This window comes from Acinonyx jubatus, chromosome A2, assembly GCF_027475565.1.
Source record: "Acinonyx jubatus isolate Ajub_Pintada_27869175 chromosome A2, VMU_Ajub_asm_v1.0, whole genome shotgun sequence".
Taxonomy (NCBI): domain Eukaryota; kingdom Metazoa; phylum Chordata; class Mammalia; order Carnivora; family Felidae; genus Acinonyx; species Acinonyx jubatus.
The window spans coordinates 5,849,780-5,877,774 of record NC_069383.1 but is presented as its reverse complement, the minus strand read 5'-3'; the positions used below and the strand labels follow the sequence as shown (position 1 = coordinate 5,877,774).

The 27,995-nt window shown below is 48.0% G+C and overlaps 2 protein-coding genes across 3 annotated transcripts in view; one reads left to right on the top strand and one right to left on the bottom strand.

Annotated features, from left to right (window-relative positions):
• NUB1 (negative regulator of ubiquitin like proteins 1) lies at positions 1–27,984 on the top strand. Its single transcript, XM_027051270.2, has 15 exons — positions 1–150; positions 2,580–2,697; positions 4,842–5,009; positions 6,996–7,054; positions 8,042–8,112; positions 10,751–10,933; positions 11,131–11,222; positions 13,102–13,208; positions 18,721–18,907; positions 19,512–19,619; positions 20,416–20,568; positions 24,848–24,994; positions 26,551–26,646; positions 27,322–27,499; positions 27,754–27,984. The coding sequence occupies exons 1-15, from the start codon at positions 80–82 to the stop codon at positions 27,930–27,932; spliced, it is 1,917 nt and encodes a 638-aa protein (XP_026907071.1). The 5' UTR covers positions 1–79; the 3' UTR covers positions 27,933–27,984.
• The window catches only part of WDR86 (WD repeat domain 86), a 31,299-nt gene continuing 23,726 nt past the window's right edge, over positions 20,423–27,995 (bottom strand). The window contains exon 6 of one of the 2 annotated variants that reach the window (XM_027051272.2): positions 20,423–25,716. In XM_027051272.2, the coding sequence (XP_026907073.1) occupies positions 25,375–25,716 (342 nt within the window). In that variant the 3' untranslated portion in view covers positions 20,423–25,374. The remainder of the gene's footprint in view (positions 25,717–27,995) is intronic. The other variant, XM_027051275.2, reaches the window with a different exon arrangement.

The window sequence follows — 27,995 nt, the reverse complement described above, 5'->3', positions numbered from 1 at the left end:
CCCCGCCCACAACCCTCCTTCCGGGCCTCGAGAGGGTGGCGCGGTGGCAGCGGCGGGGGCGGGGCCAGCCTCACCCGGAATGAAAACAAACGGCGGCCGCCGCCGCATCCGGGCACTCGGCTGGTCGCGGCGGGCGCGGTGGTGGCGCAGGTGAGGCGGCGGCGGCGGTCGAGCGTCCAGTCCCCGACCCGGGTCTCAGCGGCGCCGTCGGGCGGCCCCCGCTCCCGGCACCACCCCGACGCATCCCCAGGCCGGCGGGGGCGCGGCCACAGCGGCGGGCGGTAGGCGCCCTGCGCGGAGGCCGGCCGGGGCTTCGGGACCCGACGGTTCGAGCGGCCCTGGGTCTGCGCTGGGCTGGGCCGGGGTGGTGGGGGGGGTGTTTAAAAATATGTGGAGTATTGTTGGGGGCGGGGGGCAGAGAAAGAAATGTATCTAATTAGCCAGACGAAAAGCTTGAGACATGACACTGTTATTCCAAATAAGCCGTTTGGGTTGTGTTTGCAGTCACATCTAGGTTTTCTTTGCTATTTAATGAGAAAACATGGTTGATTCTTCATTTCTCTGACGACCTGGTTCTGCGTTTCTCATCTCCTTCCCTTACTCTTAATTTTTAAGACAAGAATCTTTTATTATTCCATCTAAGAGCAAATGTAGCGTATTTTGAATATACGTGTACATATGTGTATTTGAAAAGCTCTGGGGAAAGGTAGCATAGATCGTTACTAAAGTGAAAGTGAAAATTTTAAAGGCGTGGTTTAAAACGTTTCACTTTCAGTTTGAAGCAGTGATCATGAATTTCTGGGCTTCCCTCCCCCGTTTTCTTGAGAAATACTTGAAATACATCACTGCTTTTTTGGCTGCAATGTGAAACGCTGTACGGCACGTGTGAAACTTTCAGTTCTCCAGCTAAAACTGAAAACTGGTTTATTAAACGATTTGATTTGATGTGAAGTACGTATCCTCTTTGATTCTGTTGTCTATAACTGAAATTTTTGTACATTTCAAACAGCAGACTATTCTTTTGTAAACATTAGGTCTTGTGCCTACAGACCGCCATCTGTTGATTTGCTCAGTGGGTAGATTGTGGGACACGCGCTGTATTTGTGAAACCCTTTGGGCCTTTAATCAGGCAGTGGCTAGGATGGGCCACGGAGGGCTGTGCACCTGGCCTTACAAACAGCTTGCCTCCCTTAGTAAGCAGCCCATGAAATGATCACTCCCCCCCCCCCCCATTGATATTTTATTCAGAATTCCTGAAGATTTGAGTAGGGAACTAGATACAGTGGTTGTGTGAGTTATTTATGCTTGAAAAGCTAATGCTCATAAGTACGCATGCTTTTCCATGTGAGAAGTGGTTTCTTAAATGCTTAAAAATCTGGGTTTCTCCTGTGGGTCACCCGGATGCACAAGCCCCTCCTTGATGTGTTTATTCCTTACTCCCTTTCCTCCTCCGTATCCTGGTGACCTCTTTCTTCCCCCCACACTGATATAAAATAGATTTGAACTTTAAGATATGTATTTATGGAATACACTTAAGTGAACAGACTTGATTTAAAATTAGGTGAATTGGGTTTCGGGGGGTGTGGAATACAGGCCTTACATAAAAAAAGAGAAAGTTACTTATCAAGATTATATTAACCCTTATATATGTACTTTTTTACTCTGTGGACCTTGTCTTCGTCATTCAGACGTTAATTATCTTTTTCCTTTTCTTACTCCTTGTCTAATTTGGTCGGCTGACATTTCCAGCAGCCTTAGCCATCCCTTCAAATTGCTGTGCTCATGAGAGATGAGTGGACCTCTCCATCGCTGGCCGGTGTTTCTTTGGGGGACACTAGTTACATACACGAGACAGATAAGCAGTGAAGGATTGCGTGCGAGAATGCAAAGGCTAGTGTCGTAGGCAGAAATCCCAGTGCTAGCCATGGCACTGCCTAACTTTGTGACCTTGGTCAAGTCATTGTACAAACCTGGGGCCTGGGTGTTTTCGGCTGTAAAATGATGATCCAACCAGCGTTCGATCTGAACAGTGCACATAGATGGGTTGTTGTGTGCTTATCACAAAATATATACAGTTTTTCTGGTGAAACTTTTGTATTTAAAAAATTCAGTTATAGGGAATGTTGCCAGTTCACAGTTCAAGCTGGCTTTTATGTTCACCCTTCCAAGGTGGTTGGTCTTTGTGTTAAACTCAGCAAAATACAAGTACAAGAGAATGTATAAACTCTCTGTTGAGTTGTTTATGACAGTTAACAGCTTTAGGGATTCACCTTCCCCTCATTTTATCTTTTCGATCAGAGAATAAGAGATTAAGAAATAGAAAAGTATTATAAGCCTTGCTACATATTAGCAACTTGGAAATACATACTTTATGTAACAGTAACATGCAACTGTATATTTTAGTGTATGTATAAAATACCTAAGAGAAATCTGGAGCTAGTTAAAACCTAGTCTAAAAGTAATGTAGATTAAACAGGAGGGGAAGGAGTGGAGGGGAGCTCTTCTTACCACACAGGTAAGTTATAAAATGCCTTGAAATACAGTGTGGAGTATCCTTCATATACTGTTTTGCTTTCAAGAATGGCGCAAAAGAAATATCTCCAAGCAAAACTGACCCAGTTTTTAAGGGAAGACCGAATTCAACTTTGGAAACCTCCGTATACAGATGAAAATAAAGAAGTTGGCTTGGCATTGAAGGTATTTTCTTTTAAGACCTAAATAAATAGCCGTGTTGTAAGTGTCCTTGGTGAATAAGGTTCTGGAGTCACCGGAAATTGCCAGGTGTAACCGTGTAACTTTTGGCCTAACCAAAAGCATTAGGGATAAGCAGGTACCCACTTTTCACTAGGAGTTGACAAGCTTCTTTTTGTTTAATAAGATTTTATTCATAGGAGAGTGTTCTCTAATTTGCGAGGCACATGCTGTTTTTAATACCTTCAGTGTTACGTAAAAGCGGTAATCGGGGAACTAATTTTGACCTGCTGGTGAGGCAGTACTGATGCCTCTGTTGTGTGGCCAGGGGGAGCGGCTGGGTTGCTTCTCAGTTCTCCTTGCTAGTATAGTTCACTATAGAATAGTTGCTCCCTTCCGCCAGCTATTTTTATACTATGGCTATCTGTTCGTTTGTTCAAAATACATTTTTCTAAGAATTACGTCTCCGCTTTCTTCGGCAACGTCAGAAATGGCGTTGTTTGAGGGGAGGGGCAGAGAGCCAGCGCGCGAGAGAATCCCGAGCAGGCTGCGTGCTGCCAGTGCAGAACCCAGTGCGGGGCGCGAACCCATGAAGCCACGAGATCGTGACCTGAGCCGAAACCAGTAGACGGACACTTATCCAACTGAGCCACCCAGGCGCCTTCATTAATCATTTCTGATACAACTCTGTCATGTTGGAATATAGCGTGTCCTTTTCTGCCTTCTTAGTCTGAGTACCCTAAGACAAATAATGTAATGTTTATCAGGGACTGAGGACTGTCACGAGGGCATCACATTGCCCCGTGTGGTGACGCAAGGATGCGCTTGGGAGAAAAGAGTTTTCCTATTTTTCCTGTTCCTGACAGGCCCCACTTTGTGTTTTCTGCAGCCCATTTTCTGACCTTTTTCTGAATTTGCTTGTTACAGTCTCTTGGCTCAGAAGCTAGGTATGGCAGAATAAGAAAGCTATTTGGTCTTTGCCCCCAGGACGTGACGCAGAGTTCCTAAAACCCTTGGAGTGTCCCCAGTGATAAAGGTGATAGGAGCATCATTTGTTCCAATGAGGCAACTGTTGGTAATACCTTCAGGATGGGGCTGCTGGCCAAAAAGACCAAGCTTGGATTAGAAGCTTAGACTTCCATTCCCCTTTCCAACCTCGGAGAGGGGAGAAGGCTGGAGATTGAGTTAATTACCAAAGGCCAATGACGCAATCAGTCATGCCTTCAGAAGGGAACTCCCTGGAAAGTTTCCAGATTGGCAGACCTATCCGAGTGCTGTGAGGGCGGCACGCCCCAACGCCTCAGGGTTAGAGGCGCCTGCGCTCGGACCCTTGACGCTCTGCCTTCTGTACCTCTTCACCTAAACACTCATTTGTATCCTTTACAATCAACTATCGTTGGGAGTACAGCGTTCTTCTGAGTTCTGTTGAGTCATTCTAGCAAATTATGGTTTTACAACCAGTACAGTGATTCAGAATTTTCTGGTAAGATAGTTATTTAAGTTTCACCTGACTTGTTCTCACAAGTTGGAAAAATGGGAATGTTTTCTTTATTTTTGTTTTTGTTTTTTCTTTCTATCCCCTCCAGTGGAGCTGACCACTTCACTGTTCCTTAAAGTAACTTATAACGTATCACAGTCAACGTAGGTCACGGCCCACCTTTCTTTTAGCCCAGGATAATCCCCATTATAATTGACACTTCTTCTATTCGGTCCCGTTTTCCTATCCTTTGTTTTTTGTTTTTGTTTTTTAACTGTTATTTTAACGTTTATTCATTTTTGAGAGAGAGTGAGTGGGGGAGAGGCAGAGAGAGAGGGAGATACAGAATCCGAAGCAGACTCCAGGCTCTGAGCTGTCAGCACAGAGGCGGATGCGGGGCTCGAACTCACTAACCCGAGATCATGACCTGAGCCGAAATCAGAAGCTTAACCGACTGAGCCACCCAGGCGCCCTATCCATCCTTTGTTTCTATTTCGCTTTGTTTTACCTGGATCCTTCCTAGCCTCTCTCCCTCTCGAGATGTCAAGCCCGTCTGGGTTTCTCTCTGATGGGCTGACCACCACTCAGCAGAGCCCTTCACACGCTGTCCTGTATTACGCCCCTTTTCTGCAGTCGGTGCTACACTGACCTGTGTTCTGATTTGGCTTCACAGGACCTTGCCAGGAAGTACTCTGACAAGCTAGATTGCTGTGAAAATGAAGTAGAAAAGATAATAGAAGAAATACGCTGCAAAGCAATTGAGCGTGGCACGGGAAATGAAAATTATAAAACAACAGGAATTGCTACAATTGAGATATTTTTACCTCCCCGACTAAGAAAAGTGAGTAATTTCCCTAAATGAGTACATAGGTACCAATGCTTTGTTAACTTAGTGATCAATTGTGATTTAAAAAAAAAAAAAAAAGTGTATTTATTTATTTTGAGAGAGAGTGAGCAGGGGAGGAGCAGAGAGAGAGAGGGGGGGAGAGAATCCCAAGCAGGCTCCACACTGCCAGCACAGAGCCCGATGAGGGGCTCGAACTCACGAACCGTGAGATCACGACCTGAGCTGAAATCAAGAGTCAGATGCTTAACTGACTGAGTCACCCAGTGCCCTGTGATTTTTTTTTTTTTTTTTTTTTAAACTACAATCCACAGTTAAAATTCTTTTCGGTTACTTAACATGTTGAATATTTATCAACTTCCAAGTTAATTTTGTAGATTTTTCAAACTGGAACATTTTTACAGGGTGGGTTTGTCCCTCACGGACCTCCAAAACGTCACAAGGCTATGTGTCACATGGCTTACCTTTTCTGCAGTTCGGACAAACATTTAGAAATAATGGGGAATCAAAGGAATACTTCGGGTTTTTGGCCGAGCTGTGTGCAGTTGGACACGTCAGTCGGGAATTCTCCCTCTTCTCTGTGCTGGTGGAGTTAGAGTGTGATGGACTGAGTGCTCCAGCAGGGCCACAGTGATGCAGGCGGGGCCACCGCATGTCAGGGCCATGTCCTCAGTAGCGCAAGTCCAGAAAGGTTCTTGAGGCAGGGTACCCAAAGGTTGCTGGCCTCTGAGGACTGATCAGTGTTAATCCTTTTCAGAAGATCTGAAAATACATAAGCGTCAGATCTACCATAGGGCCCAGCAGTTTTACTCCAGAAAACCGTGTCTGTGCGGAAACTTGTACGTGAAGGTTTGTAGCAGCTGTGTTCGCGGAAGAGCCCTCTCTGGCTCCTGGGTGGAAACAGCCCACGTGTCCATCAGTGGGTGAACGATCCACGAGGGAGGGTGGCCACACGGAGGAATGTTACTCAGCCGTGAAGACGGATGAGGTCCTGGCACGTCTGTGACACGGCTGAACCTTAGCAACATGATAGAAGCCAGACACAGAGGCCACACATTGTACAGTTCCGTTCATATGAAACGTCTAGAACGAGTGAATCCATAGAGACAGAGACTGGATCAGTGGTTGCCTGGGGCTTGGGGGATAAAGGGAGGGATTGGGGGTGTGAATTACGGTATTTTTTGGAGGGGATGATGAAAACGTTCTGACATTTGGTTACGGTAACGGTTGTGTAACTTCACAAGCATACAGGAAACCCCTGACTTCTCTTTTAAACAGGTGAGCTTTATGAAATGTAAATTATCTCATTAAAGCTTTAACACATTTCTAGGAAAAACGAGGAGCTTTATGAGAAAAAGAAAATGACATATGTAACTACCTCAGGATGCCAGTTCATGAGTTCACATATATCTATATATCATATTTATATCCACATATATATCCACACACATACAGGGCTCCTCTTTGCTAGAATCAAGCACCGGGGAAACCAGCTCACCGGTCAGAAAGCTGAGTGTACAACCTGAGCAGATGTGCATGGTCTCGTAGGCTTCCCTGCTGATCGCAGTTTTTCCTCAGAAGCCCAGCCAGTGGAGAACGAAGAGGTTCCGAGATCATGTCTTGCCACTCCCTGCTCAGTGGGCACCGTGTCTTGTTCACTGAGGGTGGCTGCAGTGCTGGAGGTGCTGGTCTGGGTCCTTGTGTCGCATAGGCCAGCTCCCTTGAGTAAAGACGCATCACAAACCCCTCTGAACATCTAACTTCCCGCCGGAGGCTGAGCCCTGCCTCAGGTGCACGCTGCCACCCCCTTGAGGGCATCCAGGTCACAGGGTCAGCATGTTCAGTAGCTTCTTGGCTAGGCACGTGTCATTTCAGGCCTCAACATCGTCTGATACCAGCCTTCCTGATTTTATAGACAGAGTATTAGCACCAAAAAGTGTCACACTGAAGTACATTTTCTTTGATTTGCCTTTTTTAAAACAGGATAGGAAAAACCTGTTGGAGACCCGATTGCACATCAGTGGCAGAGAACTGAGGTCAAAGTAAGTATCTGTTTGCCCGGCGCCCCGGCTGCTCTCGGCCCTTTTACATTAGCTTGACTGATCCTTTGTGACAGTCCCGTAAGAGAGACAGGGCAGGTGTTATTTATGCTCGCTTAGTGGAAGGGAAACAGGCCTCGAGGCCGCAGAACTTGACCAGGCTCACACTGCCAGTTAAGGGCAAAGCAAGAACTCAAGACTGGCACCACTCGCCTTCATTTCTCAGTGGAACTTGAGGTCCGTGGGAACGCCATGCCTGCCACCTGACCGGCACTGGCCAACGTGTCCTAATCAGCGAACGAGTGATATAAATAACTTGATATTCACCAGATCACTAGCTTTGACTTTTATTTCTTCGCGCACTGATAACTTGCTGTGACATTCAGCAAGGTGTTCTAGCCGATTTCAGGCTGTCGGCCCATCTGTAAAGAGAAAAAATACCCGTCACAGGCCAGTGAAATTTACCTTTTGAGGCCCGGTTGGTCAGGTCATCCACTTCTCGATTTTTAAATGGTCAGTGTCTTCACTACCTCCAGGGCTAGCCAGTCCTTGTTTGTGAAGCTAATTTTTCTCATTTCCTCTGGTCTATACCAGGGCCGTTAGGGATGGATTCAGGAAGCATCATTCATTCAGCACACATGCACAGAAGATTGCTGGGAGCACCCCTCTATTATGGACTCCTCCAGGGAGTCCGCAGAAGGTGTAGAGAATGAATTTGCTCCTGACATGCAGCCAGGGCCCTCCTCTTCAAATGGATGTCCCGCCCAAGTGGTCTCCACACCATGAGGAAAGAGATAGTTTTAAAAAGGACATGGCCTCTTACACAGTCTCACATAACCACCTAGGAACCACAAAGTGATGTTTGTGAGTCAGTAAATCGAAATACCAGAGTTTCTGAGTGGAATGTATGAAATAGCTGTCACGATTAAACTCTGTTTAACGGCTCATGACAAATTGACGGCCTGCAGCGGGTACCGGTTTATTTTACAGAATAGCTGAAACCTTCGGATTTCAAGAAAATTACATCAAAATTGTCATCAACAAGAAACAGCTTCAACTAGGTATGTCATGGCAAAGTGCACAATTTTAAATCGGGTTCATGTAATGACGCTGCATCTTTTTTCTCCCTCTTTTTCTGTTCACCAATTTCTAGCGGCTTTCTTGGACACAGTCTAAAACTGATCGTCGTAGTGTTCGCTAAAATAAGCATGTAGAGCAGAAAGCAAGTTTTCTAATCAGCATTTACTATCTGTTCTGTGCTGGTGGGAAGAAAGACACTCATTACAGGTCTGAGGAAATGTTAAGGAATGGAGATGCAGAGGCCACAGCGAAAAGGTGGTGGCACTGGTTCTCAAGCCGGGCGATTTTGCCACCCAGAGGACATTTGGCAATGTCTGGAGACGATTTTGGTTGTCATGACTTGGTTGTGGGGTGCGGGTGGGGGCTTGTGCTCCTGTCACATAGGGAGTAGAGAACAGGGACACTGCTCAACATCAGATCAGGCACAGAACAGCTCCCATGACAGACTCACTTGGCCCACGATATCAGTAGTGCTGCTGTGCCCTGTGAACTTGTGCAGTGTTAGAATGTTCTTCCTAACAGAAGCAGGAAGCCATGGATGCTGGGGCGGGGCAGAGGGGGGTGGCGAGTGCGGCACGACATATTTGGGTTTCAAAGGTCCCTTTGGCTGCCCTAGGGAGATGGACTTGAAGGAGGCACGAATAGACTTGGGCCACCAGTTCGCTGTTGCAGCAGTTTGGGCGGGCACTGCAGTCTGCTCCCAGTAAGTTCTTCTGGCTTAGAGAGTCAGGTTCACATCCTCGCTTGATGGAACACAGCCTGCACACAGCCCTAGGCTTCCTTTCCAGCGTCTCCGTGAGCCATTTCCCGTTGTCTCTTGCAGGTGTCATAGACAGCTTTTCACTGTCATCTCTGTGACAGTGCTGTTTGTGGTATTCTTCATGGGTTGGAAATCCTTGATTTCGTCGTTATCAAATCCATCAATTTCCACCTTATCATTTGTGTTTTAATAGTTACTTCCCCACCCCCACCCCAGGGCCACACAGTTTTCTACATTTTCTTGTATTAGTTTAATCTGCGTGAGGTCTGTAATCCGTCCAGAGGCCCCCTTTATATTTAAAGGCTAAAGATCGAACTTATCTTGCCGTTGCCACACTGCCCTTCGGTGCCTCCTTTGTCAGATCGCTGTTTCTGCACTTCCTGTTGTTTCCTTTGACCTATAGGTTTATTCCTGGGCCAGAACCATAGAGGGTTTTCTGTTGGGGTGTAATTGACATGTAACATTATATGAGTTCCAGGGGTACAGGGTAATGATTCGATGTTTGTATATATTGTGGAACGAGCACGATGATCTGTCGTCTCACGTAATTAATTTTTTTTTCTTGTGAGAAGAACTTTTATTCTCTTAGCCACACTGAAATATAAAACACAGTATTGTTCGTTGTAGTCACCAGGCTGCACATCAAACAGCCCAGGACGGACTTACTTTGTAACTGAAGTTTCTACCTTTTGACCACCTTCACCCGTAGGGTTCTATTACCGTGGTTTTGTTGTAGTTTTAAAATCTGGTAAAAGGAGTCCCCTTCTTGGCTCTTTTTTTTTTTTTTTTTTAAGTTTATTTCGGGAGAGAGAAAGAGAACCAGCAGGGAGGGGCAGAGAGGGGGGGGACAGAGGATCCAAAGCAGGCTCTGTGCTGACAGCCTGATGTGGGGCTCGAACCCATGAACTGTGAGATCATGACCTGAGCTGAAGTTGGCCTGAGCCACCCAGGTTCCCCTTGGCTCTTTTTTATTAAGGTGACTTGGCCATTGGTGTATCTATATTTTTCTACATTAGAATGGTTGCCGAGTTTCTTAAGAAAAAAATCCAACTGGAGTTTTCCAGAAAAACATTCCAATTTGTGTGTTTATAGTTCATAATATTTCATTCTTTTAAAATCTGTATGTATGTGTGTTTATTCTTCATTTTGATGGTGGTCCATTTGCATCTTTGACTTAGTTTTTGTTAGGTTTGTGTATTTGATTACCTTTTCATGGAACCAGGTTTTGATTAGTTTAATAAGCTCTTTTATTCTGGTTCATTGATTTCTGCCACTTTTTTTTCCGCGTTTATTTATTTTGAGAGAGAGAGAGCGCGCGCGCAAACGGGAGGGAGACCGAGAATCCCAAGCAGGCCCTGCGCTGCCAGTGTGGAACCCAACGTGGGGCTCGAACTCGCGAGATCATGACCTGAGCTGAAACCCAGAGTCGGATGCTTAGCCGACTGAGCCACCCAGACGTCCCTCTGCCAGTAGCTTTATTTCCATTTTATGTGTGCAGAACCTGGGTCCTAGGAAATACGCACTTTACTCAGGGTCACAGAGCTATAAAGGGATAGAACCCAGGAGGTTTGCTTTCAACCGCCACCGTAGATCTCCCGCCGTGCCCCACTGCACCGGGGCTTCTCGCCCGTTGCTGCGAACCCAGTGTGTGGTTCGTCCAGCTACAGGGGAGGAAACTTCACCAGTTGCTTTTACCCCCTGCCTAGCAGCAGCTGAATTACACGTTCTGTCACCAAGTCCGTCGCGCAGTGGCTCGCAAGTACTCCGGCAGGTTTAAGAGCTCACGTAGGGACACGGAGAATAGACCGCTTTCCAGCTTCAGTGGCTCTTTTCGTAATGAGCATTTCCGATTTGTGCAGGGAAAACTCTTGAAGAACAAGGAGTGACACACAACGTGAAAGCAATGGTGCTTGAACTGAAACAGTCTGAAGAGGATGTGAGGAAAAACTTCCAGGTTGAAGAAGAAGAGCAAAATGAAGCCGAACTAAAAGAAAAAAGAATCCAGAGGACCAAGAGAGGCCTGGAGATCTTGGCGGAGAGAGGTACACAGCACTCTGGGCTCTTTATCTCACTCAGGGTCTTACAGGCGGTGGCAGATCAGACCTGGGGGGGGAGGGCGGGGAGGGGCAGGGGGCTCACCGTTCTTATGGGCTCTTGTGCCCCACGGTCTAGTAGTTCAGTGTCCCCATCACTGCTTTTTAGCGTCGAACTAACGGGGTTCCTTTCGGCTTTGTTGCAGCTGAGATGGTGGTGGATCCAGAAACCACGCCGTACTTAGACATAGCTAACCAGACGGGCAGATCCATCAGAATTCCCCCTTCAGAAAGAAAAGTAAGGACTATAGAAATTTGTGGCTCGCGCTTCGATTGGCTGTCCAGAACAGAAGTGGTTTGCTAGTTCTTTTATCTTGGACTATTAGAAAGGATTAGAAATAGCTTTCTGGTTGAGCATATAAACGGGATGTCACCATATGGTGAGCACCTGGGTACAGCGGACTCACCCTGTGATTTTCAGTGCAGTGGAACGGGACAGCATGATTGCACTGTCCCGCGGCGGTGACTTGGAACATTCCTGAGTAATGTGACGCACTGCCTTCAGCATAAGTGGCTTCCCAGGGCAGTGGTAGCTTTGATGTGGTGTTTTCACTAGAGGGCCATGTCCCCTAAGGGATGGATCGGGGGGGGGGGGGGGGGGGGGCGGGGGCTGGGGTGGGGGCTCTGTAACTTGGGAAGAGTCTGACAGGCGATTCTGCCATCTCACCCCAGTCCCCCAGTCCCCCTTTCCGTGTTCACTAGCTTGGAATAGGCAGGAGGTGGTTGTCTCCTGGAACATACCCAAGCTGGTCTTTTATGGCAGCGTTCTACAGCTGCGACCCCGAGATGAGAGAGCTAGAGTCCAGGACCTTCTTAGAAAGAAGAGCTAGAATGACAGTGGGCCAAGTCCATTTTAATTTTTGTCTTTATTTTTTTTTAATGCTTATTTATGTTTGAGAGGAAGCACAAGCAAGGGAGGGACAGAGAGAGAGAGGAAGACAGAGAGGGAGACGGGATCCGTCAGCTCACAGGCCGATGCGGGGCTGTGTGTCACCAACCGTGAGATCGTGGCCTGGGCCGAAGTTGGAGCTTAGCCGACTGAGCCACCCAGGCGCCCCCTAATTTTTCCGTCTTTAAAAGACAAGTTTGTGTAGGTCTCACGATATGAATTACTCCCTTGAAAGTGAAGGATTAAAGTCACGTTTTAAGAAGAGGGCTTTGTAGCCATCAGTGGATTGATCGGTGTTTGTTTTTAAATGTTGGTGATTATTCGCCACAGCTCTCTTACATTAAATGACGATATCCAGATCTTTTCCGAAAACATTTACAAGACTGAATTATAAACTCAAATCTAAATATCAATGAACTTAAAGCATTTTCTGCATTACTTTTTTTTTTTTTTTTTAAAGTAAGCTCTATGCCCAGCATGGGGTAGGAACTCATGACCCCAAGACCAAGAGTCACATGCTCTACTAACCAAACCAGGCAGGCGCCCCTGGATTGCCTTTTAAAAATTGTTTTAGAGGGGCACCTGGGTGTCTCAGGCAGCTGAGCATCTGACTTCAGTTTAGGTCTCAATCTCACGATTCAGGAGTTCGAGCCCCACATGGGGGCTCTCTGCTGTCAGCCTGTCAGCTCAGAGCCTACCTACTTCATTCAGATCCTCCATCCCCCTCTCTCCGCCCCTCCCCTGCTTGTGCTCTCCCCCAAATAAATAAATACGTAAAAAAATAATCAAAAATAAAGAAAACTTTTTTTAGAAATATTAGAGTTGACAGTTCAGAAAAAACTTTGTCAAGACTAGAAAGTGAAATGAGTATGTTTTCTAAAAAGGATACAAACAAGCATCTCTGGTTACTTCTTTATGCGTTCAGTCTTCGAGAGTACTAGAAATCCATCTAAGTCACCAGGTACTAAAATAAACTGCTGGAAACAAAGGGGGCAGGTGCTGGCTGTGACCGTATCAGTCACATTGAATTGAGTGATCTCAGCATTTTGATGAAATGAAAGCATTGATTATATTTTTCTTAATTTCGGCTTTTAGATTCAGTTGTGATCTTGTTGTCATTGTTTTTTTTAATCTTTATTTGATTTCTTTAGACATACTGTGCTTTTAATAGAATTTGTTTTATTATAGTTTAAAGTGATGTTTTTTTTAAATCCGTATTTTTTTCTAGGCCCTTATGTTAGCTATGGGATATCATGAGAAGGGCAGAGCTTTCCTGAAAAGAAAAGAATATGGAATAGCCTTGCCATGTCTGTTGGATGCTGACAAATATTTCTGGTAGGCGCTTTTGTATTTGGTGAATACCAGTTATAAGGAAGATTTCCCAGTTAAGGAAGGTCTTCCGGTTTTAAGGAAGGTCTTCCCTGTGAAGAATTTTATAGACATACGCACTTACTGTCCTTACGGCAAGCATGCAGGACATAGGTCTGGGTTTTGTGATGCGTCGGCAGCCTGCCCCATCCGTCACGCAGGCCCCATCAGCTTTTCCCCTCGTGGTTTTGGTGTGGATGTTGATGATCATTCCCCAAATCTGTTGTTTTATCAGGGGCTGCAAAACAGTGATACCTCCTGCATTTATTGCCGGGATTTTCCTGGGAAGAAATATTTTTCCTCATCAGCTAACTGGGTTACAGTCAGGTACAGTTTGTACAGAAAGAATAAAAAGCTCGGTTCTTCCCTCTTGTTTTCTTGTTTTCAGAATAAATGAGCGGCTTCCTAGAATTCTCCAAAGGGGATATCAGCAGTGAATTGGGTTTTCTTTTTCTTTCTTCTTTTTTTTTTTTTAAAGTATCAGTGTGAACTCATGGACTTTAACACATTCGATGTATTTCAAACCTCAGTGCTTTAAATTGACCGTCTTTGGCCAGCAAGTGGGTCCTGGCTGTCTTTCATGTTTTTGACCTGATCCCAGCGGTCTTGGTCTCTGGTGTTCCAGACGCCTCCTGCCCATTCCCTGCCCCAGGCCAGGAAGCAGCCGTTTCTCAAGGATTCCTAATTCCTCTTAATGGCAAAAGGCACTGAGAGACTATAATCCTGAAAGAAGAAACATTTGAAAATTAGACTTGAGATTTAAGAATGGTCCGAAGTTAACAACATTCGGGTAATTTCTTCCCCCATTTTGACGAATTCCCCCAAGATGTATCGTACACGTCAAGAAAATCAATACAGATGTTTACGGTTTGCCAAACGTACTAGCATCCTCGGGCTTTAAGTGAACAAATCCCAATTTAAACTGACTTAAGAAAGGGGATTTGTTGTTTCGAATATTTGGGAGAAGGAGGCGAATCTGAAAATAACTAGAACGAGGGCTTGGTGCCTTTCGGGTTTTCTTACTCTGCTGGTCTCTGCTTCTATGCTGGTTTCATTTTCTTCGACTAGACACGGTGCAGGCGGTAAGTTAGGTCCCTCAAACTCAGATACGGTTTCTCGTTTCCTTCCATAATTGTTTGCAACTTTTGGTTAGGAAAATTTCAAGTACGCATAAAGATTAGTATAGTGAATTCCTATACACTCTTAATCCAGCTTCAGCAGTTACCAAGACGTGGTTGACCTTGATTTGTCTGCATGAGCCTTTCTTCATCTTTTTATCCCAGATAAATCCTTGAAATGACTTTCGGGTCTCCAGGAACCCCTGAATAAAAATAACCGTATCTCCAGTTCACAGTACGTTAACGTGTTCAGTAAGCAATAGGTATACTAATCCAGGAATAAGTGCCAGTGCCTCAGCAGAGAATGACACTTTTTCCCTGAAGCTCTGTTTATTTGGGCTACCTTATTGGCACACGTTGGGTGCGAGTGCTTCCTCCTGGTAGAGACGAGCGCTGACACACGTCAGGGATGTGCGTGTGTTGTTTCTTTTCCCACGTGATGATTTCCCACCTTCATGGTGGCCAAAAGTCCCGTCCCAGCTCTCTGTTCTACATCTGGAGGGATGGTAGGTAGTACGACCACGAGTAGTTTCTTCCCCTGTTTAAAACTACAAGTGAGAGTTCTGCTTTGGGCCATGATGGAGTCACAGTGACTGGACTTACCCTGTCACCGAAAACAACTGAAAATTTGGGCCAGGTGTCTGAAAACTCGAGTTTCCGGGCAGTACAGGACAGCAGTCGCTAAGGTGGAGGAACAGACTAGGGGAGCCCTGTGATTGTTTCAGCTGGCTGCCCAGAGCATCTCTAGACTGCAGTGCAGGGAGGAGAAACCCAGATGCAGCCTCCTGGTCCCGCCGGAGTCGAAGCCAGGAATCCAAGGAGGCCAAGATGTGAGAGGAGAGAGAGCTGCCTCTGCCTGAGGGAGGATGTCAGAGAGCTTCATCGGGTCTCGTTGGAGTATTCTGTTGAGTAACGATCAGGACACGCGTGTGAGGAAACTACCCAAGGCAGGGGAAAACCCCGCCCGAGTGGAACAGAGAACAGTCTTCAGAGTTCGGAGGGCCGAGAATAATCTGCGTTCCCGCCAGCCACAGTGGGAATCTTTTTGGTCACAGGCCGTCGCACAGAATTCAGAAGGGTATTGCCTCAGCAGTAGGCCAAAATTCTCTCCAAGGGCTGCTGTGGTCCCACCTAACCAAGCTTAAAAGCAAGCCTTAAAAGGATCACGTGGTTTTCAAGTAACTGCCTCTCAAACAACGCTCAGTAATACTTCCAGCAATACAGAAACATCCAGTTGCCAGTTAAGAACTAGCAGTCCTGCAAAGAAGCAAGCAAACAGAACCCCACACTAAGGAGAAAGACCCAGTCAATGGAAACAGACTCGGAAGACAGAATTAGTAAGCGGGGACATTAAGACGGTTACTAGACCATTAAGACGGTCTGTCCTTTACCTTCCTGAACATACGGAGCATGTTAAATAGACCCCTGGAAGACACACTGAAGACCCACGTTGGAATTGCAGAGATGAAAAACCCCACGTCTGAGGTGAAAAGCATCGGGTGGGATTAAGTGTACGTCGGACCCCACAGAAGAAAAGATGGGTACACGTAAAGGTGAGGCAACAGAAATGATCCAACAGGAAGCTGAAAGGACTAAAAAAAGAAAAAAAGGGGGGGGGGCACATCATCCACAAGTTATAAAGCAGCCTCAGATGACCCTATTTGTGGATAATTGTAGGCCCTGAAAAAGGCAGCTGGGACAAAAAAAAAAAAAAAAAAAAGGCCCCAAATTTTCCCAGTTTGATGAAAACCCGTAAACCCCCAGATAAAAGGACCATAATGAATCCTAAGTAAAAGAACTATGGAAAAACTACACCAGGGCATACTGTGATCCGGTTCCTTAAGGCCAGTGATAAAAAAGACTTCTTAGCCAACCTTCCCTGAAAGAAAACGAGATACGTACGCTTAGCTTACGTTTCTTGAGACTAGTATCTTTATTTTACATAAAAATTTTGAACTCATAAGGCAAACAGAATAAGTTTCTGTTAAGTAACTGACTTCAGCCCAAATGGGATTTAATTTTTCTAAAGGTAGGCTCAGTAGGCTTTATTTAAATAAACGTTGCTCATTTAGGTATTTCAATTAATGTTTTTTAACATGAGAACTTTTTGACTGCTGATTGTGAAAGCCGCTAAAACCACAAGCTGAAGCGGTATTAATAAAAATATATTCTATGGTACAATTTGATACAAGGCTTTGAAAATTTTGTTTTTTTCTGAGGGATCCAATCAGGTTCAATAATAGGCCTAAGAGTCTCAGAATTACTACATATAAGCAATGATTTTGTGGTCTCTTATAGGCCTCTCTATGAATAGAAAGTGTTGTTTTTAAAACTAAAAGAATGAAATGTATTTCTCAGCTGTGAGACTGGTGTTTGTTTTCATGCTGCACAGTACTGCGTTTGGGCTTGAACTTGTACACAGGCTTCTATGCCTACCTGAAATGAGGCAGTTCCTGCCCTTGCCCTTCGTGCTTATTAAACATGAATGAGCCTGTGCACACATACAAGATATTGAAAACTGTGACAAAATGTCCCCTGCTTTCTTAGGGATGGCAGGATAATCTTCTGTCACAGAGACAGAGGGAGTCTAGAAAGTAAGATCACCTTGGACATAAGATCCTCCCTCTTCCCTCAAAGGCAAGTTCTCAGGCTGAGCAGGCATTCTGAGAAAGTGCCCCTGCCCAGAGGGGGCGCCTGGGTGGCTCAGTTGGTTGAGCCTCCAGCTTGGGCCCAGGTCATGATCTGAGGGCTCGCGAGTTCAAGCCCCACGTCGGGCTCTGTGCTGACGGCTCAGAGTGTGGAGCCTGCTTCAGATTCTATGTCTCCCCCTCTCTCTGCCCCTCCCCTGCTCATGCTCTGTGTCTCTCTGTCTCTCAATAATAAATGTTAAAAAAAAATTAAAAACAAAAAAAAAAGTGCCCGTGCCCAGCCATGCAGCTGCACGTGCACGTGTGTAAGATACGGTGCGTATGTTACCAAACCTTCGCAAAGAGGAGAGAAGCCTGCTTTGGCATATTTCTCTTGCATACGCATGTAGACTGTCCCGGGCGCACCCCCGAGGCCTGACATTCCACTTAGGAGACTCCTGCTTTAAAGGGTAAATGCCGCCATCGCATTTCATGGGTTTTTCTTCTTTTCTTCAGGCAGATTTTGATGGGCAAGGTGGGAAGCTTGAGGGCATTTGGACTTTGCAGTTTGATACAAGAGCAATCTTATTTTTTTTGATAGAATACCCGTGAAAACAAACAGCCAAGACCTTTCTCTTTTAAAAAAAAACGTTTTTAATGTTATTTTTGAGAGAGAGATACAGAGTGTGAGCGGGAGGGGCAAAGAGAGAGGGAGACATAGAATCCGAAGCATTCTGATGTGGGGCTCGAACTCACAAACCGTGAGATCCCAAGTCGGATGCTTGACCGACTGAGCCACCCAGGCGCCCCCCAAGTTTGTCTAGGTGTAACACACGATTCCAAATATTTTCCTTCCTTGTCGACGAGGAGGTTCAGATTTCAGGTCTGGATTTGCATGATGAATTTCTAAAAATCACATTTAAAATAAATAATCTTGATGTCCATCTTTGTCAACATATCATTGTCTTGTTTTCTCCCTTTCTCTGGACCTGGGGTTAGCCCTGCTGCGACAGCTACAGAGTAGCATTTAGCCTGTACCTGGGCCCCCACATCCGTAAGCTTTTAGAGCCTGGCATTTTCTGGATCCTTTTTCCTCCCACCTTGCCTGTGATTGCATATGAATACCTTGTTTTCACCAGTTGGGGCATTCCCAGTAAGCAGTGATTTTTTTTTGGGTGTGTCTTTAAAGCACTGGTTCTTAGCTTTGGCTGTATGTTAGAATCACCCAGGGAGATACTCGACATACAGCATCCAGGCCCTATCTCCAGACGTTTCTATTACAACTTGATGTAGATGGAGTCTCAGCATCAGTATTAACCAAAACAAAAAAGAAAAAAGAAAAAATTCCTCACTTCCAGGTGATTCTGATTTGGAGTCAGGGTTGGAAACCTTTGCTTTAAACCATGGTGGTCTCATGTTTGCTGACGGGTTTTGACACGGTGACCCCAATTTCCACTTCCTGCTGAACGTCTTTCCCGGCACAGCAAGGCTGTGCGTGTGTTTATGCCCAGGGCAGATGGTATTAGACCGTTATTCCTGAGCCCTAACTGCTTTTTCCCCAATGGGAGGATTCAGCTTATAAATACAGCTCCCTTCGCAAACATAGGGGTCTGTGCTTTAGAGCAGCCGGTCTTTGGAAATAGAGCGAAACCTGGAAAAGACTTGCAGAAATTCAGAAAAGGTTGTTAATGCTCCCTTTGTGTGCTGTCCCCCCCCCCCCCCCCCCCCCCCCAGTGAGTGCTGCAGGGAGCTGTTGGATACGGTAGATAACTATGCAGTGCTCCAGCTGGACATAGTGTGGTGTTACTTCCGCTTGGAACAACTGGAATGCCTTGACGACGCAGAAAAAAAACTAAACTTGGCTCAGAAATGCTTCAAAAATTGTTACGGAGAAAACCATCAGAGGCTGGTCCACATAAAAGTATGTTACTGTACTTTGTTTATGTATCATTGAGCCCATGTCTAGAACTTGAGCTGCATTCCTGTTAAATATTCCTGTTGGAGATGGCCGCCAAAAGGCGATTTGATGGTCGCATGCATGGTGCTCGTTTTATGCGCTTTTTCGGTGGGGTGGTTAAATGTTCTACAAGGTGGGCTGCTCAGTGTGTAGCCAGAGGAACACAGTTTTCCAGCCACAAAACCCCCGCTGATGGTCACCCCGACCAAGAGAGCTTGGTGACTGTGTTCAGTAGAGTCTCGTGGAAGATTTAAATGCAGGAAAAAAATAGACATTTTGAATGGTAACAGTTCCCACGAGTGAGTCACAGCTCAAGAACTGTGATTTGAATAGGATTTTCCTAAGGTGATTTCCACAGGTCAGCAGAATTCTGCTTGGAAATCTCAGGGCAGCATAAAACCTCCCTGGTTTGGGTTTTTGTGTACTTCCTTCCCCTCCAGGAGGAATAAACGTTTTCGTTACGCTGTTTTGCCCCTGTGGGGATGAAAGGGATTACAAGGGTGAACATTACAGCTCTGTAATTAGAAACAAGACCATTTTATTCTTTTTTCTTCCCCAATAATTTTAGGGGAACTGTGGGAAAGAGAAGGTGCTGTTTTTAAGACTTTACTTGCTTCAAGGTATCCGAAATTATCACAGTGGAAACGGTGAAGAGGCTCGTGAGTATCTCAACAAGGTAAGAAAGTGAATACTCCAGAGTGGTAACCGTTTTCACCTACCTTTTTTTTTTTCATCCCCCAAAGTTAAGTATTTCATAAACTCAGCAGTTTGTGACTTGTAAAGGACATGCATGTATCTCCCGTGTTCTCTGCCTCGTACATACCACAAACGTATCCGTTAGGGTGTAGGTGAGATGCTGTGATAAGGAAACCTCAACAAGACAGTGGCTGTAATTGGCTAGAAGTTTCCATGCCTGTCTGCCATCTGGCAGTGGAGAGGTGAGCAGGCGGGGTCAGTAGAGCAGCTCCGCCAGCCTGTGTGCGGCAGCCAAGGATGCTCCTGTCAGTCCCCTTCCAGCCAGCAGAGGGGGCAAGAGAGAGAGTCCAGGGCGGCCTCGGGAAGGGCCGGAAGTTGGGGCTGTCACTCCTGCTCCGTGCCCCTGGCCGGGACTTAACCCCCTGGCTACACCCAGTTGCAGGAGGGGGTGAGAAATGCCATGTGCACAGCTCCAGTTCAGGGGATTTGATTACATAAATGGGGGAGATAGTGGATACCGGCCCCTCCCATGATACTCCAGAGGCCTGTTGCCTTCTGTTACATTATGATACATCACATGCACAGCGTGGGATCTGTAGAGATCTGTATTCTACTCGAGCTAGTTGATGACAGGTAGAGTTGAAGAGTTTTTATCTAAAATCTGACACAGCCCTCAATCACATAGGGTACAAGCTAATTTCTTTCAGGCTTTAGCCTTGTGTTCAGCTTTAATGTTGTTATAGTTAATGATTCGTGTATTTTTTCCTTGTCTGCAGGCACGTCAACTCTTTAAAGAGCTATATATTGATCCATCAAAAGTTCACAATTTGTTGCAGTTGGGATTTACTGCCCAGGAGGCCCGGCTTGGCCTGAGGGCATGTGACGGGAACGTGGACCACGCGGCTGCCCACATTACCAACCGCAGAGAGGTACCTTAACGTGGTCTCGGCGACACGGGCTCGCCTTTGCGTAGGTGTGAAACTCGAGGCAATAGTAAGCCTGTTTCCAAAACGCTATAGCTCTTGGATTGGAAGGAAGAGAAAAAGATTATTCCATGGTAGTTATTAACAACAAGGAGCTCTTTATACTTCGGACTGGGAAGAAACAGGAGAAACTTGTCTCATTTAATTGAATTCATCTTCAGGCAGCGTGGTTTCCTCAGTTTTATTTTCTGCTGCGGCTCCTAAGTGCGTTGTCCAGGTAGCCTGTCTGTGTGGGTCTTTGCTCTCTTTCTCTCTCTTTGCTTACCATGGTAAATTCCGGAAACCAGTTTAAAGGGGGGCTTTGTTTTCCCTTGGAGCCGTAGCTGTAGTTTGGGATGGCATTCTAGCTGGAAACGTGAGTCAAGTCATAGGAGCAATTAACATTATGAAGGCGAAGGGACAAAACTATAATCATTTGGAACAATTATAAATAAGTAGATTTTCGGGGGCACCTGGACGGCTCAGTGGTTAAGCATCCGACTCTTGACTTCGGCTCAGCTCATGATCTCACGGTCTGTGGGTTCGAGCCCCACATCTGTCAGTGCAGAGCCTGCTCGGGATTCTCTGCCTCCCCCGCTGTCTGCCCATCGTCCACTTTCTCCCTCTCTCTCTGTCTCTCTCTCTCAAAATAAACATTAACAAAAATAATTAAGTAGATTTTGGAGCTGGAGGGCATGTTACCATAGCTAATATGCTAGTTTTCAGTAAAAGAGTATTTGGTCGGGAAAGCCCAGTGTGGTCCCTGGCCTGCCTGGTGCTGGAGTGGGAGTGGATCCGTGGGCCAGTTACACAGCAGCCAGCCTGAAGGGCTGTTCTGGGTTCACCTTTTAAGACCCCAGCTGGTATAGCTACCTTTCTGTCTGCTGGTCTGCCCGACTGCCCTCCTGATCATGGTCCGTTGGGTCTTGCTGTAGAAGTCAGTGAGTGGGTAAAGGCAGAGACTTGGAAAAGCTAAGTTTTGTGTGTTTTTGCATTTCACACAGTCTTATTCAGTACGAGGGCGCCTGGCTGGCTCGGTCGGTAGGGTGTGCAGCTCTTGATCTCAGGGTCGTGAGTTCAAGCCCCACATTGGGGATAAGGCTTAAAAGTAGATGAATAAATAAACAAGTTCAGTACTAGGAGAAAAGCAAGCATTGCTGAGACTGCATTTGTTAATTTTGATTGTAAGATTTCACTAGCATTTGGAAAGCCAGCATTTTAAAATGAGACGCTGAAAAATATTTCTCATAATCTTTCCTTACATTTGTATATACTTTAGAGTTTATAAAAAACATTCTCAGGGTCATGACGTCATTCAGTTCTGCCTGTGATCGCCTGAGGCCGCTGGGGCAGATAATTATCAGTTTTACAGATGAGGAAAATGGGGCTCAGCGGTTGATGTTTCTGGGGTTGTGGGTCAAATCAGTGGTAAAACCTGAACTAAGACTCTGGTTTTCTCATGCACTTTCCACGCCCATCTGACAGCAGCATTCTGATGAGTTTTTACCAAAGGTTCTGAAAAGCCAAGAGATACTGTGAGGGGGCAAAAATGACCACTTCCTGACTTTATAAGTAGCAAAAATAAATGTTAAAGAACAGTGGAGTCCTACCGTAGTGCATTTACTGAACCAAGTCCTAAGCCCTTGGAGAAAATCAAGGGCAAGATGGTGTATGCAGAGCGGTTGACCCGGTTCACTCTTGGACCCGGTAGACATGTGTCAGGGTGCTTTGGGTTGAGAGCAATAAAAACCCCAATCCAAACTGGCTTAAACTCTGGGCAGGAAATTACTGGCCTGCTTCGCTGCTCAGAGGCAGCATGAGTCTCCCTCAGGTTAGTTGGGCCAGTGGCTTCCCCCCGGGGCGGAGAGCTTGGCTTCCGGGTCTGTCCACTGTTTGTAGTCAGGGTCCTCTCCTCACCCCAGGAGCTCGGTCTGCGCTTCAGAATCATCCGAGCAACCCCGAGCTGCTCGCTGACTGGCTGCCTTCTAAGCAGTCACTGTGGGGGCGGAGGAGGGAAGACACTAGAACCCCCCCCCCCCCCCCACAGCCCTTCCTGGGGCCTCCCCGGGGCTCATCCCGAGTACAGGCTGGTTCCCCTTCGGGCCAAAGCAGCAGACACCGAGGTGGCCGCATTGCTGAAGGGCTGGGCGGCAGGGAGAGGCGGATGTCCCCGTTCCCCCGACGCCCCTGAGCCCGCTCCGCACGGGAGGCTGGGCTGGGTACCCGGCACACGGTGCAGTGCCCACTGTCCTCCGGTTGGTCTGCTTTGTGTCTCCGGTTTCTAGTATAAAGAGAAACGTCAGAAAAGATTGTGTATCCTCTTGTGTACCGACACGAATAAGAGCTGGTGTAGACATTTGTAATTAAACAGAACTCCGTGAGGCTCCAACTCAGTCTCAGGTCTGTGTGACATGAGCCCCGTGTCTCCCGGCTGGCTGCGTCTTGCTCTGGGTTCCAACGCCACGCACGTTTCTTAGCCACCCCCCCTTTTTTTTTAATGTTTGTTTATTTTTGAGACAGAGACAGAGCATGAATGGGGGAGGGTCAGAGAGAGAGGGAGACACAGAATCCGAAACAGGCTCCAGGTTCCGAGCTGTCAGCACAGAGCCCGACGCGGGGCTCGAACTCACGGACCGTGAGATCATGACCTGAGCCGAAGTCGAAGGCCCAACCGACTGAGCCACCCAGGCGCCCCTTCTTAGCCCTTTGAAATACGAGTGGAAGAAGCCGAAATCGGAAGCGGTGATGGGCAGGGTGAAGGCAGCTTGGGTGGCGGGGAGGTGCGAACAAAGGTGGAAACGTGAGGGCCACGGAATCGCTCTGCTGGCCTGCGTGGCTGTGGCGCCGGCAGGATGGGGGCAGCTTGGGGGCGTGGGGGCCGGGGGGGCGAGGAAGGGGCACCGGCACCTGATCGGGTGGGACTCGGAGCAGGGGTGAGATGGCCCGGCCTCAGCCTGTGCGGGGTGCCGCGGCAGTGCTGGGGTGGGGGACTCACAACAGATGAACCCAGGTGAAGGGGGCTGGCCTGCCGCGATGCTCCTGGTGATGCAGGTGCTTACCGGCACCTTGTCCGCTTTGAAACAGGAATTTAGTTTAAGAACGCCTTTGTCCCCAGGGGTGTTTGGGGGAGTCACTCGGTTCTGTGAGTCCTCCTGCTGACTCTGCGGGAATTTCTGGCTGCGCCGTGAGGACTCCTTTCTTCCTAAGAGATGAGGCCACGGCCCCCCCATGTGCAAGAAGATGGGGGGCACTTGGTGCTTTGGGTGAGCCACGGAGGTAGGAACAGACCTAACAGAGGAGAGAGAGCCATCTTCTCCGCTGTTCTCTCTGTGTTGGGTGAGAACTGGCCATGTCCAGAATTGTGCAGAAGCCCTCACCCCAGCTCTGCAGTCAACTGTGACCTTGGTCCGCAGGCCACTTAACTTTCTTTAGAGATTTTCTGTCTTCTTATTGGCAAAATGATGAGGTTGGATTAAACTAGTGCTTTTCAGAGTTGTTTTAGCTTGTTTTGTTTTCTGTCAGCAAAATCCGTTTTTTAAAAATTACATTTGTTTTCAAAAATTCTGAACGCTCTTCTGTGGGGCTGGGATGGGAGAGAAGAGGCTAGAACTCTCCACAGCCCTTCTCAGACTCTCGCGGCAACAGTAGGCACTTACGAGACCCGGGGTCAAGAACTGTGGGACTAGATGACCTTTGTCACCTAACATTGACCATTCTGGAGGTTTTAAATAGGCTAATAGGCCCTAGGAGGCATCTGAGTCCCTGCTGCCTGGAGTGGGGTGGGTCGGGTCTGCAGCTCTGCGGTCACCTGGGACACTGCCCCCAACCCCCATTCAGAGTCCACCATTTTAACAAGATCCCCGGGGATTAATGAGGGGCCAGGAAGTACCACCCCCCCCCCCACCCCCCCACCCCCCCAGAGAGGGTCCATCCGCTTCTCTGGCCTGGCGGCGATGAGTTCCCTGGTTCCGAGTGGCCTGTTCTGGTCGGGATGGCGGTGACTAAGCAGCACTGTCTTCCGGGCCTGGAGGGAGGTCTCTACCCCCACGGGCCCTGCCCCAGGGACAGCGCGTGCCCCCTGCCCTTGCAGCCCTCATGCTCTTGCTTGGGTGAGACGTGCGGAGCGGTTCACTCCCCTTTTGTTACTCGCTTGGCCCATCGACCCCAAGAATCCTACAGAGCATACCGAGAGGTCTCCCTACGGAATCCCAGTCCCCAACTCGGTGACTTTGCTGTTTTCCTAAAGGAATTGGCCCAAATAAGGAAAGAGGAAAAAGAGAAGAAAAGACGCCGGCTGGAGAACATAAACTCTTTGAAAGGAATGGGCTACTCTACTCACGCGGCCAAGCAGGCCCTGCATCAGGCCAGCGGGAACCTGGACGAAGCCCTGAAGGTAGTGCGTCCCCCGGGGCCTCTCGGCCTGCCCTGAGCGCCCCTGGTGTGGCCGCAGGGCCCCTTCTTCCCCTGACCTCCTCTCCCGTGTCCCCCGCGGCACACGGAGCCCCCCTCCCAGGGCCTTTGTCCCCAGTCCTGGTATGGATCTCAGGGTCCGTTCTCGTTCTCGGACCCAGTGACGGGGCCAGAAGGACAGACCCCACCTCAGTGCCCGCCCACTGTTGAGCAGCGTCCGTGGGGCAGAACTCTGCGTGAGGTTTCTGTTTGCAGCACCAGGGGTTGGCAGGGACGCAGGAAGGGGACGGTGATGAAAGTTGCAGTATAGTTTTCTTTTCATTAAAATGTTTTATTTGAATATCGTGTTGTTTCTTGATGCAGTCAGTACACGCTGACCTCAGGGAGCACAGAGTGTTGGGGAGACAGAACACAGCGGAGTGCGGTCGCCGTGTGCGAGCACAGCACGTCGGGGGCGGGGCTGCAGCTGCGTTGTGGGGGATCACGCCCCTGGGGGGCGCCTCTACGGCAGACTTGGGGCACGCTGAGGGGAGCGGGAGCCCCGGGGAGCTGCCGGGGTTGTGCTTGCCGGAGGCTGAGGCCGGGAGGGCGGGCGTCACCTTGTCGCCCTGCCGAGGGGTTCCTGCTGGAGCCTGCCCTGCCCTTGCCTTTTATTCTCAAGACCTCCTGTCCGTTCCCCAGAGGTTTCCACAAGTAAATGTTTACCTATATATTATATAAATAAATATATATGTAAATATATATAAATATATGTACAAAGACGTATATACGCGTAAATATATATATATGTGTATATATATATATACATATATATACACACATACACACATTGATAAACAAATTTGAATATCTAGTTTGGTTTCTCGCGTTGGAGAACTATAAAAGGCGGGGAATTCTGAATGTGTGCAGGACCGGTGGGGCACCACGGCAGGTTTGAACTGCACCAAGTCGTGCATCGATGCGTGCCACCAGTACGGAAGTGTTTAAAGGGAAGATTCCCAACGGGGTTTTTTTAGGGTTGAGTAAGCACCGTGTGATATGAAAATCAGGGGTCAAAAGAACTCTTATGCTCGTCTCGACGACATGTGAGATCTAGCTCGTGACACTTTCCAAAGAGAAATTACATTGGTTGGCCCTGCACTGCCTGAGAAGCACTGGCGTGTGTAGCCTTTTGTGGCCTGTCGCCCCGGAGGCTGAGCCCTAACGCAGCTGAGGTTGCCTTGGTAGCTTCCCACCCGGGCGCTGTCGTGCCTTCCTGGGTCCTCAGAAGGGATCTTTTGGTCTGGCTAACCTTGCTTATGCTGCAGATGTTACCTGGGGCAGGAAGCTTTTGAACACCAGCATCCCCGCCCCGCCCCATGTCTGCGTTCGGGGCCCCCTTTCTCTGCTTTCTCAGCACCCTTTGCCTGGTCCCCCTGCGGCGTCCTGAACTTGCGTGTTGGGGTGTCCCCTGGTCGTGTCTGCCTAGCACAGAATCGGTGGTTTGTCTAAGTGAGCAGGTGTTCGTGATGAGTAAAGCATGTCCCTGTGTGTTTGTAGATTCTTCTCAGCAATCCTCAGATGTGGTGGTTGAATGATTCAGATCCTGAAACCAACAACCATCAAGAAAGTCCTTCCCAGGAAAACATCGACCAAGTAAGTCAGGATGGATCCGTGTCCCTCCACCTGCACAGCCTTGTGTGGGATTGCCTAGGGTGATGAGGTTGGCGGCAGGACGGGGCTCCAGGCGTGACTCAGGCCCACCCCAGGAGGCCAGCCAGGCACGCAGCAGTTGCAGTGGGTGGAAGTGGAGTAGAAGGCATTTCCTTCAAGAACAGGATGTCAGAAAGCAACTGGAAGTTCTTAGGCTTTTCTCCTTGTGTGTGCATACAGTACTTTACACACCAGACATGCTTCTTTCAGCCCGGTTCTCTGCCTGTGACCTAAAGAGACGTCACTCTGGCGACTCTGTCCACATCTTCCCTCCCCTGGTAGTACACCTAGTATGTTGTGACTGCTTGACTAACGGTCCTAGTGGCGAGGGTTATCACTTCCCTGCCGGCCCACAAGCCTGCTATGGCTGGGCACTGGCACGTTTGGCTCGTGTCTTCCTCGGTCCCTTCCAGGCAGCCTCGTGTGCACACCGGTGCTAAAGAGCGGTGCGCACAGTAGGGCAGCGCTGTATGTGTGCCATGGGTTTCAACACGTGTTCCCGCTAGGGCCGTCCTGGTGGGGGCGGGGGCGGGCTCTGGCTAGGGGTGTGGACGGGTGTCGGCCATGTGCAGCCGAGGCCGTCAGCAGCGGCTGCCCCCTCCCTGTGTCCTCCCCCAGCTGGTGTATATGGGCTTTGACGCGGCAGCAGCCGACGCTGCCTTGAGAGTGTTCAGGGGGAACGTCCAGCTGGCAGCTCAGACCCTCGCCCACAACGGAGGAAGCCTTCCTCCTGACGTGCATCTCTCGCTGGAAGGCTGTTCATCGACACCATCCATGTCCCCTTCCGACTCCGCAGGTAGGTCTGAGGTCTCGAATGCCGACTTGAGAGAGGCTTGCTAACCGGAAGCTGATGGGGGAGGGGCGTGACGAGCTGGCGTGGGGACTGACGCGCCTCCTGGGCGTAGGCCCTGGTCTGCGCTGTGGGCTGCCCGGAGGGCGCGGCCGGGCTTTGTGGAAGTCGCTGGGGGTCCCTTCCAACTTTCTGTGGCATTTTCTCCTTTTTCTCCTCTTCCCCCTCACCTCAGCTGTTCCCACACCCCTCTGTTGCAGGTGCCTCTAGTGCCTCAACAGATGAAGATATGGAGACAGAAGCTGTCAATGAAATATTGGAAGATATTCCAGAACATGAAGAAGATTATCTTGACTCAACGCTGGAAGATGAAGAAATTATTATCGCAGAGTACTTATCCTATGTAGAAAATATAAAGTCAGCAACAAAAACGGAATAATGGGCAGAAATAAGTACTGAGTTTCTGCTTATAAATTCTATCATTATGAAAAGTCCAGTGCAG